This window comes from Ictidomys tridecemlineatus, chromosome 5 (genome assembly GCF_052094955.1).
Source record: "Ictidomys tridecemlineatus isolate mIctTri1 chromosome 5, mIctTri1.hap1, whole genome shotgun sequence".
In the NCBI taxonomy this organism is placed as follows: domain Eukaryota; kingdom Metazoa; phylum Chordata; class Mammalia; order Rodentia; family Sciuridae; genus Ictidomys; species Ictidomys tridecemlineatus.
Genome location: NC_135481.1, coordinates 48797869 through 48811580, shown reverse-complemented (window position 1 = coordinate 48811580; position 13712 = coordinate 48797869). Strand labels below are relative to the sequence as shown.

Sequence of the window (13712 nt, the reverse complement as noted above, 5' to 3'; positions counted from 1 at the left end):
GGTCAAGTACATGCAACTGAAAGAACCAAAGCCATGACTGAGTCCTGAGGAGGGATCGTGTCAGCTGTACCTACTGCACACTGTGTGCAATTTGTGTTTGAATCCAGCTCCTCTTAGCCTCTTTCTTTCCCCTGCAGCTGGGAATCCCTAGTGCCTGCACATATGAAGTCTTTGTGTCCCTCTTCAAGTATAAACATGATCAAAAAGAGGCCCCCTCGTCTTAGTTGGTGGAGCCCACAAAAGGGCAAGCAGGGAGGGATAGGTTGTACTTCAGCTCATTTTCTTCCTTAGCCCAGAGCCCTGGTCCAGTGCAGGGACTCACAAGTGCTCCTGGGGTCTGTAGGATCACCCCAGCTGCCTTGTCTGCAAGCCAGAGCACCAGTCTCATCTTCCCCCAACTCCACCTGCCTTCAAAGCCTTCAGTCATCAGCAATTATTTGGGTCTCACAGAGTTCCAGCTCTCCACTGCCATACGGACACCTCTTATGATGTGAAACCTGCCACTCTTTCAGCCACTCTCTTGCCACCTTTGGTCCTAAATCTCAAATGTCCACCAATTAGAGCTTCTAAGCCCAGGCATGCCCTTCCTTTATTTCTGTGTGCCTTTGCCTTAGACCTGAAAGCTCTTCCTTCCCACCTTTCCCCTGGTCTATTCAGGCCAATTCTATTCATTCTTTTGAAAAAGTGTGGGAGGCGGCCACTGTGAATGATTCGCATTCTCCTTCCCTAAGAGGAGAGGCTTTGACCATCACTACATCTCGTAGTGACCTGGACATTGACCTAGTCTTGGAGGTTGAGGATGCATCTTCAGGCGTAGGCGTGTCACCCCATGGATTGAGCTACACTTACCTGTTCCTTTGTGATATCACTCCTTTGCCCTGTTGGGGATAGAATGTTCCATGGAAATGCCATTTGTGTATCCCCTTTCTCTTGCTCTGCCTTTGGATGTGGCCTTTCTAGATGTCAGTCAATCTGCTGACAGCAGACATCACTAAGCCGCATTCAACCCCCTGAAACCTGACCCCTTGCCTAAATTTGAATGGCTTTTTCCCAATAAAAGGGTTCAGCACTCACTCGCTCTCTGTCTTTCCATGGACCCCTAAGGTCAGAGGAGCTTTCACAGGACCCCAAAGAAAAAGGTATTTGTCTGTCTCTGTGTGGTTATTTTGTGCAGCTCATTCCTCCGGGAGTGACCTTGAGTGTTTTAGTCATGAAGAATTCGACAAAAAAGAATTTCATGTGAGAGAAATACTTATTGTTTTAAATCTTAGAAAATACAAAGAATTATGGGGGAAATGTGCATCAAAACAATACCCATGTTTCATGCTCCCCCGCAGAACCCTCCACTTACATTTTGATTTTTTTCTTTTTCTCTCTCTCTTTCTCCCCAACCCCAACCCCAACACTCGGGATTGAACCTAGGCCCTCCCACAGGCTAGGTAAGTGCTCTACCACTTAGCTATATGCCTAGGACATTTAAAAAAATTTCTTGGGACATGTTCTTGCTAAGTTGCCCAGGGTAGCCTTGAACTTGCACTCTTCCTACCCCAGCCTCCTGAGTACTTGGGGTAACAGGCATGCACCACCTGTTCTGCTCATGCTTAATTTTTTCAAGGTATTTCTATGCATATACGTTTATGAGTTATAATTTAAATTGATGTATCATGCCCTTTTCACTTAGTGCTATTTTGTAAGCTGTCTTCTTAATGTTTGTAACTATTATATTGTAAGCTCTCTTCTTAATGTTGTATTTGAGAAAAAACTTTATTAGTGGCCACATGTTTCTGTGCATATATATTATATAAAAATAAACATATCTGAACATTTGTTTATTTTACCCATTTTCAAGCTATCTTCATTCTTTTGCTTTTATAAATAAGGCTACCAAGAAAAGGTTTGTGCACGATTCTGACAGCAACACTGCTTATCCTCTAGGAGAATACTCTAGAGTGGAATTACTAGAACAATATATAAAGGAAACACTTTAAGCTCCTATTTTGCACTGGAATATGAATGTCCATCTTTCAATAACCTTCTTTTTTATGAGACATTTTTGTTTTGGACTTTGATAATCTGACTTTGTTTTTTGCATTTGTTTGATTAGGCTGGATATTTTTCAGCATTTATTAATCATATATGTTTCCTCATATCTCTTGTAAACTCTTTGTGTGTCTTTCCAGTTTTCATTTCGAGTCAGTCAAATTTTGTACTCATTTTCAATGCTTGGCTGAAGTGTCTTCCCCCTGTGAAGTTCTCCTGTCAGCCCTGTGTGTCACCCCTGGTCTGGGGTGTGAGCACCTACTACTAAGAATTTCTACACTGCCTTACGATTATTTGCAATCCTTTCTCCTGGCAGTGTATAACCCAGCAGCTGGGCACCAGGACTGAGTCTTATTTTCCTCGGCACCTAATCAGTAGCTTGACAAAAAATCTGTGTCAACTTAATGAACTAATGAATAAATCAATGAATATTACTGCAGAGTAGGATTTAACTTGACATGGATTTCATCAGGATGATATATGGACATTTCATATGAAACCACGAGGAGCAACAAGTCCTTGGATAAACCATGAAAATTTGTTATGGTAATATAAATTATAACAGGATAGTATATAAAAATTCACATTGTTATACTCTTAGAGATAGTAATATTGCTGGCAACTGTTTGCTACAAACAGAAATCACAGCCCTTTAAAGAAAAGTAATTACTTGAGCAAAATATTTAAAAATTATGTTTGTTGATTTATTTAGGATCTTATCAAATTTTCTGAACAATTATCATAACACATTTTTCAAAAGGAGAAGACAAAAAGATGTACTTCCTCTGACCAAAAAAAATATATGAACATACACACACACACACACACACACACACAGGCACATGCACACACACACACACACACACATATACACATTAAACATACAAACAAAAGCTAAACTTGAAAAACAACTGAATTTCTTCATCATGTCATACTCTCAAATTATATTTCTGATATTCCTAATTTGGTTTTTTTTTCACAGTTTTGCTATACAAAAAAAACCATCAACAACAACAAAAAAGTATATTACCAGGTTAATACCGTCTCTGAGATATGGGCAAAACCAGAGGTGAAAAAAAGGAAGTTACTGCTAAGTTGGAAACAAGGTAAATACTTTTGTCCCCAGGAGGGATTGCTGGCTGGAGGTCTCAGCTTTCCACCTCAGAGTCCAAGTGTGCAGGGGTACAAAGGAACTCCAGAGATGCTGGTTACCCTCTAGTTGGTTGTTGTCACCTCCCCCACTCCCCAGTTGTTTTACCCAAGGTGACAGTGCGGGTTGCATATGGGGCTGAGTCTCCGATTCAGCTACAGCTGTGGTTCCCCACTTTTCCGTTCTGGTCACAGTTTGGCTAACCTTTGTGTAAACTTCTAAATGTCCAACTAAAGTGCTTGATTGAGCTCCTTCTGAGGTGTGTCCTGCTTCAGTTGTGAAAGCACAGCCCACAGGAGCCTCAGTAACATTTCATATCTCCATAAGAGCAGAAAGTGGTCTTTATAGGAAGGTGTTATGGCCATGGTCATTAGCTTCAAATGAGGCTGGCTGAGTCCCCGTTCCTCTGTGCAAATGCCCAGGTACTTCACACAGCCGAACTCAGTTAACACAGCTCTCTGGTAAGCCACACATCAGTGTTTGTCCAAGAAGCATAGTAAATCCTACCCCCAAAGAACCCATCAATATGATAAGCCTCTAAAATGGAGTTTCCAAAAGTGAAAGAACATTGTGTGCCCACTCTCAAATATTGATTCCTACTGATACCCCTGCCTCAATACTAAAAGGCTAGATTTCAAAAGATAATATTTTCTTGTCTGAGTTGTGGGCCACAGTCAGATCTTTCTTCCCATCTACTTGTAGCTTTGCATCTTCGCCTGAACACTAAGTACCCCTAAATGGTGGCTTGGGAAGACCCCTCCAAATGCCTAACCTGGTCATATTCCCACATTAAGAAACATCTATGATTCAAGCTTTGCCTAGACCAATTGACCAGGATAATAACTAAACAGGGGGGTAATAATGAGATAAAATAATTCAGGGATCACTGGAAATGAATAGGGTAAGACATTGATTTTTAAAGAACATTTTTTAAAGAACATTTATCACATAATTTTAAATAGTGGTGTTTCTACTATATTTAAATAAAGATCTATAGGTTTCTTGTAAAAAAAAAATTATGGGCACCAGATACAAATGTTGGAACAATTAATATCATTGTTATAAGACAATTAACATTGCTTAAAACATACAATATTTTAGTTGTTGTTAATAACACAAAATGAAAAAAATGTACTGAAATGGTTCTTGAATACAGAGTGGCAACATATTTTCAAACTATATCAAATACTTCTGAAAATATGTTTCAATGCTTTTGTTATGGGAGATAAAATCTTTAAGGATTTAAGGGTTTTTTTGCTTTTTTTTAAAATCATGGGTCTGAAACTGATATATTCTCCAACTTACCAGAGATTGTAAGCCTCTGTCACAAACTGGATTCCACATTAGTTTTATAGGAATGGCTCTGCCAGTTTCTATACATAAGAGGTCTTATGAAAATCTTGTGGAAAAACATTCGAAATACTGAAGTTCTGAATATGATGAAAATCCATGGGTCCACAATTGAAATCACAGACAGGAAACGCAAGGCTAGAAGATCGTCCGATTCTTCAGTGGCATCCTGGACAGCTCCATAGTAGGAACGATACTGTTTGAAGAAAAACATTCCATTATGATATTGAAAGGTTGGTGACAGCAATGGATTCACTTTATGTCACTTACCTTTCTGTAAGGACATGGCAGCTTAACTTGGAATACTCATATTTGGTAAATTTATAAGTAGGTGAGGTCACTGAAGCTGACAGGTGTGAGTGAGGAGTGACAGGTGTGACTGAGAGATGGAGAAACTGAGGAGTATATGGGAGACCCAGCTTGATGGACCTCCTGTGGCTGTTGCACTTGCCATGCTCTGGTGTCTAGGTCCCAGCCAGACCATGAAGACCCACTGACAGCTTTTACATACAGGGTCACCACACTTCCATAAATACAGTCTCTCCAGCTAGTATCTTTACACCTGTATTTTATTAAATTCTTTCTTCTCTACCTGCTTCCTATCCTCTCTTATCAGTTTGCTTAGAAATAAGTCACACTTGGAAAACATCACCTATATCAAAGCGTCAGTAATACTGAAATCAATGTGAAGATACAGGAAATACAACAATGAAAAGACATGAGGTGACTTGAAAAAGGAATAGTTCACCTCATGTGCTCACCTCAGTGTCCTAGTTCTCCTTGGTATAGATTGCTATCTTTCTGTGGTTGACATTCTTTTTTCAAGGTAGGGAGGAAAAACATGCAAAATAAATAAATAAATAAATAAATAAATAAATAAATAAATAAATAAAAGCCTACTTACCTGTGTCTAGCTACCTATTGCTTGGTCTTCCCTGAGGTCCTAAAGCCTCCTGGAAACCCTAAAATGTGCCTCAGACCACAACTCTTCCTGCCATTAAACCAACACTGTCTAGGTCAGTACTGCCACTGCCTCCTACTCAGGCTGAGGCTGGCCACTTGTTCTTTTTGCCATTAAACACCCTATGCCTCCTGAGATTCTAAATCCATAATGAGGCAAATGGACCCTAATGGAATGGAAACTATGCAAATGCAGTATTACTAGAAAATGATATGGATAAGTGCAGAATGGACCTATTCAAGGGAATCAAAGAGCATCTCCTGGAGAAGATGCTTCTTCCCATAACAATTACTTTGCCTTTTCAATACTGTTCAATGGAGCATTTCAGCAGGCTCAGCCACCCCAATCTAGTGTACTTTAGGAAAATGTCCTACATTGGACTCAGCTGCTACTTACATCTCAATGCCTTCTTCCATAACTATTGCTTAATAACACTAATAGCAATAATAATGACTAATTCCCACATAAATCCTACTGTCCCTGGGCACAGTTCTAAGCACTTTAAAAAATTTATCTTATCTTTAGCCCTCCCCCGAAAAAAAAATCTATGAAGTACAGTCATTATCTCTATATTACAGATATGTAAACTGATTATATACTCAAATCATACCTTCCTTCAAGGTCTACCCCAAATATTATACCCTTTACAAAATTATCTGAGGTGGTAGCTAAGCCCAGTCCACTTTAGGGTCTGTCTGGATTAGAATCCCCTGATGTGTGACTTCAGGGAAATTACTGTTTCCTCATATTTACAGTGAAAATTATTGTACCTACCTTCTGAGCGATTTTTGTGAAGTCTGAAGTGAGATGGTATGAGGAAAACTTTGAGCTCAGGATCTAGCATATAAGACTCAATAATTAGCTAATATTATTTTTTTCAGTTTGGAGTGTCTCCTGTCCTCTGCTAAATTTCCCTGTGGTCCCAATCATCAATTTAGGGCTTATGTAGTTGCATGTGATATTTCTCTCAATTTATATCTCCACAATAAACTACAGAGTGTCTTGGATTTCTATATACCAGATGTGTGCTGAATGAATATGTGGATGACAATAAACTCTATGACTAAGTTGATTTTAAAAAGCAGTTGACATGAGTTTGTTTTTATATTTGCCTCATTCTCTTCAAAGTGGAGTACAACACAATATAATTCCAATTATGCAAGAATGCTTGATTAGTGGGATCTGGGTAACTGAATGATACTCTTATAATTACAACAAATCATTTTATTTCTATGCAGTGTTTACCATGTCAGTTTTATTAATGTATCAGAGGGAGAAAAAGAAAGAGAGAAGGGGGGAGGGAGGGAGGAAAGGGGAGAGGAAGAGAGGAAGGGGGAGGGAGGGAGGAAAGGGGGGAGGGAGAAAGTGTGTGTGTATTGCTGGGGACTGAACCTATGACCTCACACATGCTAGGCCAGTGCTCTACTACTAAGCTACACCCCTGCTGGGTTATCTGTGTTTTCAAGTCACTAGATTTGTATTAGAAGAATGTTGTTCTACACCTGGCATTTTAAAAGTGGTTCAATTATATAAAGAAAGCATGAGAAGACTACCTTCTGATGGATATAGAAGTTGTTGAGAAAATGTTGTCATTGCCAACCAGGTGGAGATTTGGCAGGCCATCCCTGCTGGGGAGGTCTCCATCTGATGACCTCTTCTACCCAGTTCATCATCATAACACCCTAGTATGTGCCTTCCTCTCTAGCCCTTTAATCTACTTTAACCCCTTTCCTCTGGGCCCTTCTTTTGTCTCCCATCCCTTATATGTTTCTAACCCCCTCTTTGAAAGGAGCATCTCATTTATTCTTTCTGCCACCAAAATGGCATACACACAAGATCTGTCTCAATGCATGCAGGATGTCCTCTACCACTTCTCCGGTTCCACGGATTCTGGAAGAAATAATCACACAAGCTCGTATTTATCGTTATCCAGCTTTTAAACTGCTCAAGAGTTATAACTCATTTCTACATACACACCCCCCTCATCCATCTCTGCTCCCCCTCCAACCTCCAATATATTGTGGTTTTCTAAGATAAAAAAAAATCTGGTGAAAGTATATTATTCACATTAGAGAATGTGCTGCAAACTGCCTCTAAAGCTCATTCCATATTCTGCATATTTCCTGCTGTACAAAATTGCAAATTTGAAAATTCAATCTACTCATTTTACTCTAATCCAGCAATATACGTTAAAAATCATACTCAAGATTGGAATGAGAGTGTAGCTCAGTGGTAAAGTACTTGCAGAGCATGCTTATGGCCCTGGGTTAATCCCCAGCACTGGAAACAAAAAATTTTTCACTGGCCTGATGAAATACAATAATTATGTTATGAGTAAGTTGGATATAGGCTTATTTTTCTAGTTGCTAGTTCCATTCCTTGGATGAGTGGTTTTCAAGTGTGAGGTCTCAAATACCCATTGAGTGTGGCAAAGAAGTCAAAACTTTTCATAAAACTGTTATTTATATTTTTCATTCTCATTCTGTAGAAGGTGTGCAGTGAGTTTTATGGAGGCTGTATAACATGTGATGACATCACCACTTCTGTGGCTAATGGCATTAATCTGTGCTTGTGTATTCTTGGGTTTTTTTGGACCTTTCTAGATTGAGAGTACACTTGTGTATTTTCAGAGACTGTTTCTAGTACTTCTTACTTTTAATATGCTTTTTTGTTTTACTTGCTAAAATCGCTATAACTTTATATCATTCACTAAGTCATTTTGAAATCTCACCGTTTTCCTTGAACCTGTATTAAAACATGAGAAGTAGACTTTGATATCTTCTTTGCAATAGTATTTTTAAAAATTCTTAGTTTTAATATCTTATATGATAAATACTGATAGATATTATCAACATAAATAAAAACCCTCTGGGTTTCTATGATTTTTTAAGAGTATTAAGGGGTACTGAAATGATGAAGAATTTGAGAACCATAACCTTAGACTATAACATTATTTCCCAAGGAGATATATCTCTTGATTAATTTGCTATATCCAGGAAGCAATAATAAGAAATGTAAGCTATAATTAGTAATAAGAGTAATGTTAATTATTGAACACAGGCACTGGTTTGGGGACACACACATACACACACACACACACATATTGTACATGCTATATATCCCTTATTTAAAATGCTTGAGACCAAAAGTGTTTCAGATTTAAGATTTATTTACTTATTTATTTGGATTTTGTAGTATTTGTATATAGATAATGAAATATCTTAGTGATGGAAGTCTAAATGAGATTTTCATTTGTTTCATATGGACCTTGTACACTTAGTTTGAAGGTAAATTTATACAAATTTTGAGTGTGCCAGAGTTTTGACAAAAAACTGTCACATGAGGTTAGGTGTGGAATTTTCCACTTGTGATATCATGTTGATTATCAGAATTTTCAGATTTGGAGCATGTGGATTCTGGGATTAGGGATATTCCACCTGTGTGTGTCTGTGCATGTGTGTGTGTGTGTGTGTGTGTGTGTGTGTGTGTGTGTGTGTGTGTGTAATTTCAAATGTTCATATCTATCTTACAGAAAACAGTATGATTATTCTTATTTTACAGATGAGAAAGCTGACATCAGAGGATAAACAAGTGCCAATCCTTGCCAGTAAGTAATGAAGCCTGATTCAAATCCATGTCCTACACCAAAACCTTTGTCCTTTCTAGAAAATGATGATTCTTGTGAAGAATTCTATCAATATTACACATATTTGGAACTTCAAAAGTTTTTTAGAAAAATCATCTTCAAGTTCATTATTTTCTTTGCTTCTCACTATACTTTTATGAGTTATTCAAATCTCCTTAGAGACATGTCCAAATGCAATGCTCTTACCACTGTATTATGTTACTTTCTGTGTTATTTTTACTATAACATTCAAGCTCAGGTCAAAAATTTCATGGTTTGGCTAACGTCTGCTTTATCAGAGCCTAGGTTAAGTGAGGTTTCAACTAAGGTGGTCTGCAAACATTTTCTATAAAGGACCAACCAATAAATATTTCAGGTCTTAAAGACCAAGAGGCAAAATACTATGTGGTAGTACTAAGATAATGAGAGAGAAAGAAAAAATACATTTCCACAATTTTTATTGATGACATTTAGAATGCAATAATAATTAGGCACAATTTTTAGAATACAAATTTACTATGGAGAAGAATAAAACTTTTTAATGGAATAGAATTTGGCTTAGTTGGGACTTAAAGGTCTGGGTTGGTTGCAAATATTCATTGATAAGAACTATAATTAACTTCAGGGCTATACATAAAATAGCGGGCAGGGCAGACTTTGCCTGTGGGCTTTTGTTTGCCAACTCCTGTTTAGAATGTGGTTCCACCAATGCCATCCCTGAACCAGCAGTTTCAGCTTTACCTGGAAACTTGTTAAGAATAAAAATTAGGGCTAAGGTTGTGGTTCAGTGGTAAAGCACATGTCTAGCATGTGTGAGGTTTAGGTTAACCCCTTGCTCTGGAAGAAAAACAAAAACAAACAAACATTTTTTAAAAACCTAAAAACATCCTAAAGAAATCCTGGGGGTGTGGGACCCAGTAATCTTCCTTTATACAGCCTGCTGACGATTCTGAGCATGGTTTGAGAACCACTGGTGAATCTATCTACTACGTCTACCTCTGCCTTTTTATATAGACATTGACTGATTGATTGATGGAGTTCTGATCCTAATCCTGCATGATAGTGCTACAGGTTATGCGTCCTCCACACATTGAGATCTTCATTTAAAGGAAAATCACTTTACATCTCCCTTTGATTCCCCATTGAAAATAACATCCAGAATTGCTATATCCTGGTAAGAAATTAACTTTCCTAGTTCCATAAGTCTCTGATTCCAAAGACTTTGAGCTGGCTATGTATTATAATTTATTCAAATGTAGTTTTTTGCTGAACAAGTACATTGGAGGTGGGAGAGAGGGGGAGAAGCTATACTGAAAAAGTCTTCTCCTATGCCAGCCACTTCCAGGTGTCTGGGCTCCCAGGAATGAAAACCCTCAATACTGGAGGTAATTCAAACCCCTCAGTAACTTGAAACCCAAGATAATGGTCTTCATGCCAACTCACTTGCCAGAATAGAAACAAAACCTGTCAAGGCAGGTTGTCAAAAGGACACCACCAGCTGCAACCACATACAAACAGCCTCTTAGCCTGTACCACACCTCCTCCAGCGGTGGCACCAGAAACAGTTGCAACAGAGCATCCAAGTTCACTCACGAGTTTTCCCAAACTAAATCTGCAAACCAATGGGGAAGAATTAAACTGTCCCTTAGTTCCTTTCCACCCCAACACCCAGAGAAGAACCCTCAGACGCCATTCGTCTATTTCTTACACCATTAAAACCATGAGCACATCTAAAGAAATAAAACTTCACCTAGCCATCAGGAAAAGCAGAGGAACCGTATTGTCACGGAAAGACCAAACTTCTCCAAGGTTTGAGGGATTTTTGCCCCTGAGAGCTCCCCAGAGGGAAGCAGACAGGAGGGAGTCCTGTCACAATGGAAAGGGTTTTGCTGGGTCATGACATACCATTTATCTTCTTTCCCTTTTCCTGACCTTCCCTCTTCTCGTTCAGCGAATTGGACTTTATCTTAGGGCTGTGGAGGGAATCCGACTTGAGGAGCACAGTGACAAACCCTCCTGGCCCAGGACGTAGCTCCTCTTGTGCGGGCGCGGGGCTCACGGGGTTCCACCCTTCCAGCCCCGCACCAGCGGCCCAACACGCCCCAGATCCCCACAACCTTGCTCCCAGCTACTCACAATTAAAGGCACAGAGCACATAGTGAAGAGCACGGTCATGAGGGCCAGCAGCAGGAGGTGATCCAGTTCCTCCAAGGGATGTGAGGATGCCACCTTCTTCTCCGCACCTGGCTCTGCGATGTCCCTGAGTCCACAGCGCGTGTGTCGTCTCAGCCGCTGGTGCATAGTGTAAAGGTTGCGCATCGCCCCCAGGTTGCACAGAACGATGGCAAGAACCACCAGCGCCATGAGCGTGGAGTAGAGAACAGAGTAGACCACCACCCAGATCGAGTCATCGCGGACCATCCGGATGAAGCACCAGGTGCCTGGGCAGTACTGAATGAACTTCCCGAAACCCATCAAGGGTAGTGCGCAGAAAACCAGGCAGAATGCACCCACCACTGGAGCCACGAGTACGCCCCGGCGTAGGGTGATGTGCCTTTGGTAGAAGAAGGGGTGCCCCAGGGAAAGCCAGCACTCCAGAGCCATGGCCAGGAGCTGTAACGTCGATGCGAGCCCAAAGAAAGACATGAAGAAAGCGAAGGTTTGGCACAGCGACTCGTCGCCGGACGCAGGCATTAGCCCCCGCAGGCTCCGATTTTGCGCATAGGCAGCCAGAACCACCGGGCTTATCAGGCACTTGCCCAGCAAGTCGGTGATGGTCAGGCCGCACACCAGCACGTAGAATACCGAGGGCGGTGGGCGCCGCGGGCGCCGTCGGCAAGACCCTAGCCCTGAGCGCGCCAGCAGCCCCAGGGCCAGCAGGTTGCCCAGGAGGCCCGCACTAAACAGTACCCCGCCCATCGTCGCTGAGTTGCCTTTCTCCACCGAGGTGGTGTTCTGGCATGGATAGAAGGGAGACTTCATGGTGGGCGGGCTCGAGTGGAGCCGGTGGGAGGGCGTGAGCCCTGGTGCCCTGTGCCGAGAAGCCCCCGGCGATTCCCCGCGCAGCTCTGGTGAAGAGGCTGAACTGTAAAGGAAGCTCTGCGGGCGGCAGGGTGTTCCCCACAGTAGGCGCCTCCTATCTAAACTCTCCCGTCACACCCTTTTTCGAGGGCGGGACGCGCCTCTCCGTGAGCACTCGCGGCTATTCCAGAGCTTGGAACAGCGGAGCTAAACGCTCGGCCCTGATGCGTGGGGTACTGAGGAGAGACAGATCTTGGTACCCAGAAATCAGAAGGAAAGTAGCCAGAGTCGGAGCAGTCAAGACCAGCCCTCCAGGTCAGGCAGAAGAACTACTGAAAGGAAGGGGAAATGTAAGCAGAGCGCAAGGCGGTAGCGTTGGTAGAGCTCCAGTGTTGGCCAGGAACTCAGAAAAACCAGCTGGCTAATCGCGAGGCTGAAGTGGAAGGCTCACTTGAAGCTGAGAAAAGGCTACTGCCTAGTTTTCTCAGATCGGTCAGTGTCTTAAGGAGGGTCAAAGGTAATTAACATTTGCTGTACCTTGGTTCCTATTCGCTTCTAGATCTCTGGGATGTGGAGCACTACAATGATCTGCACCTGATAGGTGAGAAACCCTGGCCTTGGAAGTTTAACTGATCTGCCCCAAGGTGACAGCGGCAGTAAGTGGCAGAGCTTAACCTGGAACCACCTTCCATTTATATTACAGAGTTCATCTGTCATGCTTCCATGGCCCGCCTCCCAAGAGACTAGCCAAATTTCAGAGCAAGTTTTTTTTTTTTTTTTTTTTTTTTTTTTCTGCACAGGGAAAAGAAAGAAATGATGTTGGTCTTAGGTACCATAAATCACAGTAGCTGTGTCCACAGGGTGGGAGGATGTGGCTTAACAGGATTCACACTGTCATCAGATAGGCCTAGGTTCAAATCCTGATTCTGCTACTTATTGTCTGTGTGAACCTGAGGGACTTGCTTAACCTCACAAGCAGTGTCATCCATCGAGCTTGCTTGACTCTTTTAAAAGATAGATAGAGATAATAGAAGTAAAGCACAGCGGCATAGGAAGTGCTCAGTGTGTGCATATGCCACGATTCTCATGTGATGGAAGGGTGTTTCAGTAGCCAATAGTTAACTGAAGGTTTTATCTGGACTTGGAAACCAGAAGATAGTAGACTTAGTTTAAAGCTTTCTGGCTTTTGTCATTTGTGACTACTAGGACACATTTCTTCCCTTCTGGCTTGGACTTGGCTACACCGAAAAGACAAGGGATTATTTAGCTATGTTTTCTTTCTTTAATTAACTTTCAATATCCTGAAACAGAAATTGGCTTTGAGTGTAGAATTTGAGTAGGATGATTGGGGCCATATTATATAAGCAAGCAGATTATTCCTTGGCCCTAAGAGTCTCATTTTTGGGTTCCTTTCCTGTTCTGATGGACAGAGTCAGGGAGAGGGCAGGGCCCTGGGGCTTCTGATATGTGAACCTCACTGCTGCAGAGAAACTGCCTCTAGACTGAAAGCTTAGCCAGTAATTTAGGCCATAGCTTAGAGAGGAAGAATCCAAGCTTTGGAATTA

General features: G+C 41.4%; 1 protein-coding gene across 1 annotated transcript; it reads right to left on the bottom strand.

Annotated features, from left to right (window-relative positions):
* Positions 1-2722: 2722 nt before the first annotated feature.
* Positions 2723-12385, bottom strand: Ptgdr (prostaglandin D2 receptor). The gene is made up of 2 exons (XM_005337979.3): positions 11263-12385; positions 2723-4736 (listed from the first exon to the last, which is right to left on the bottom strand). The coding sequence occupies exons 1-2, from the start codon at positions 12106-12108 to the stop codon at positions 4515-4517; spliced, it is 1068 nt and encodes a 355-aa protein (XP_005338036.2). The 5' UTR covers positions 12109-12385; the 3' UTR covers positions 2723-4514.
* Positions 12386-13712: the final 1327 nt, after the last annotated feature.

Excerpts from the sequence above, each read along its gene's own strand:
- Ptgdr (XM_005337979.3), bottom strand. The coding sequence starts at position 12,108 with ATGAAGTCTCCCTTCTATCCATGCCAGAACACCACCTCGGTGGAGAAA. Across the intron at positions 4,737-11,262 it reads TGTGCTCTGTGCCTTTAATT|TATCGTTCCTACTATGGAGC; the intron begins GTGAGTAGCTGG and ends TTCTTCAAACAG.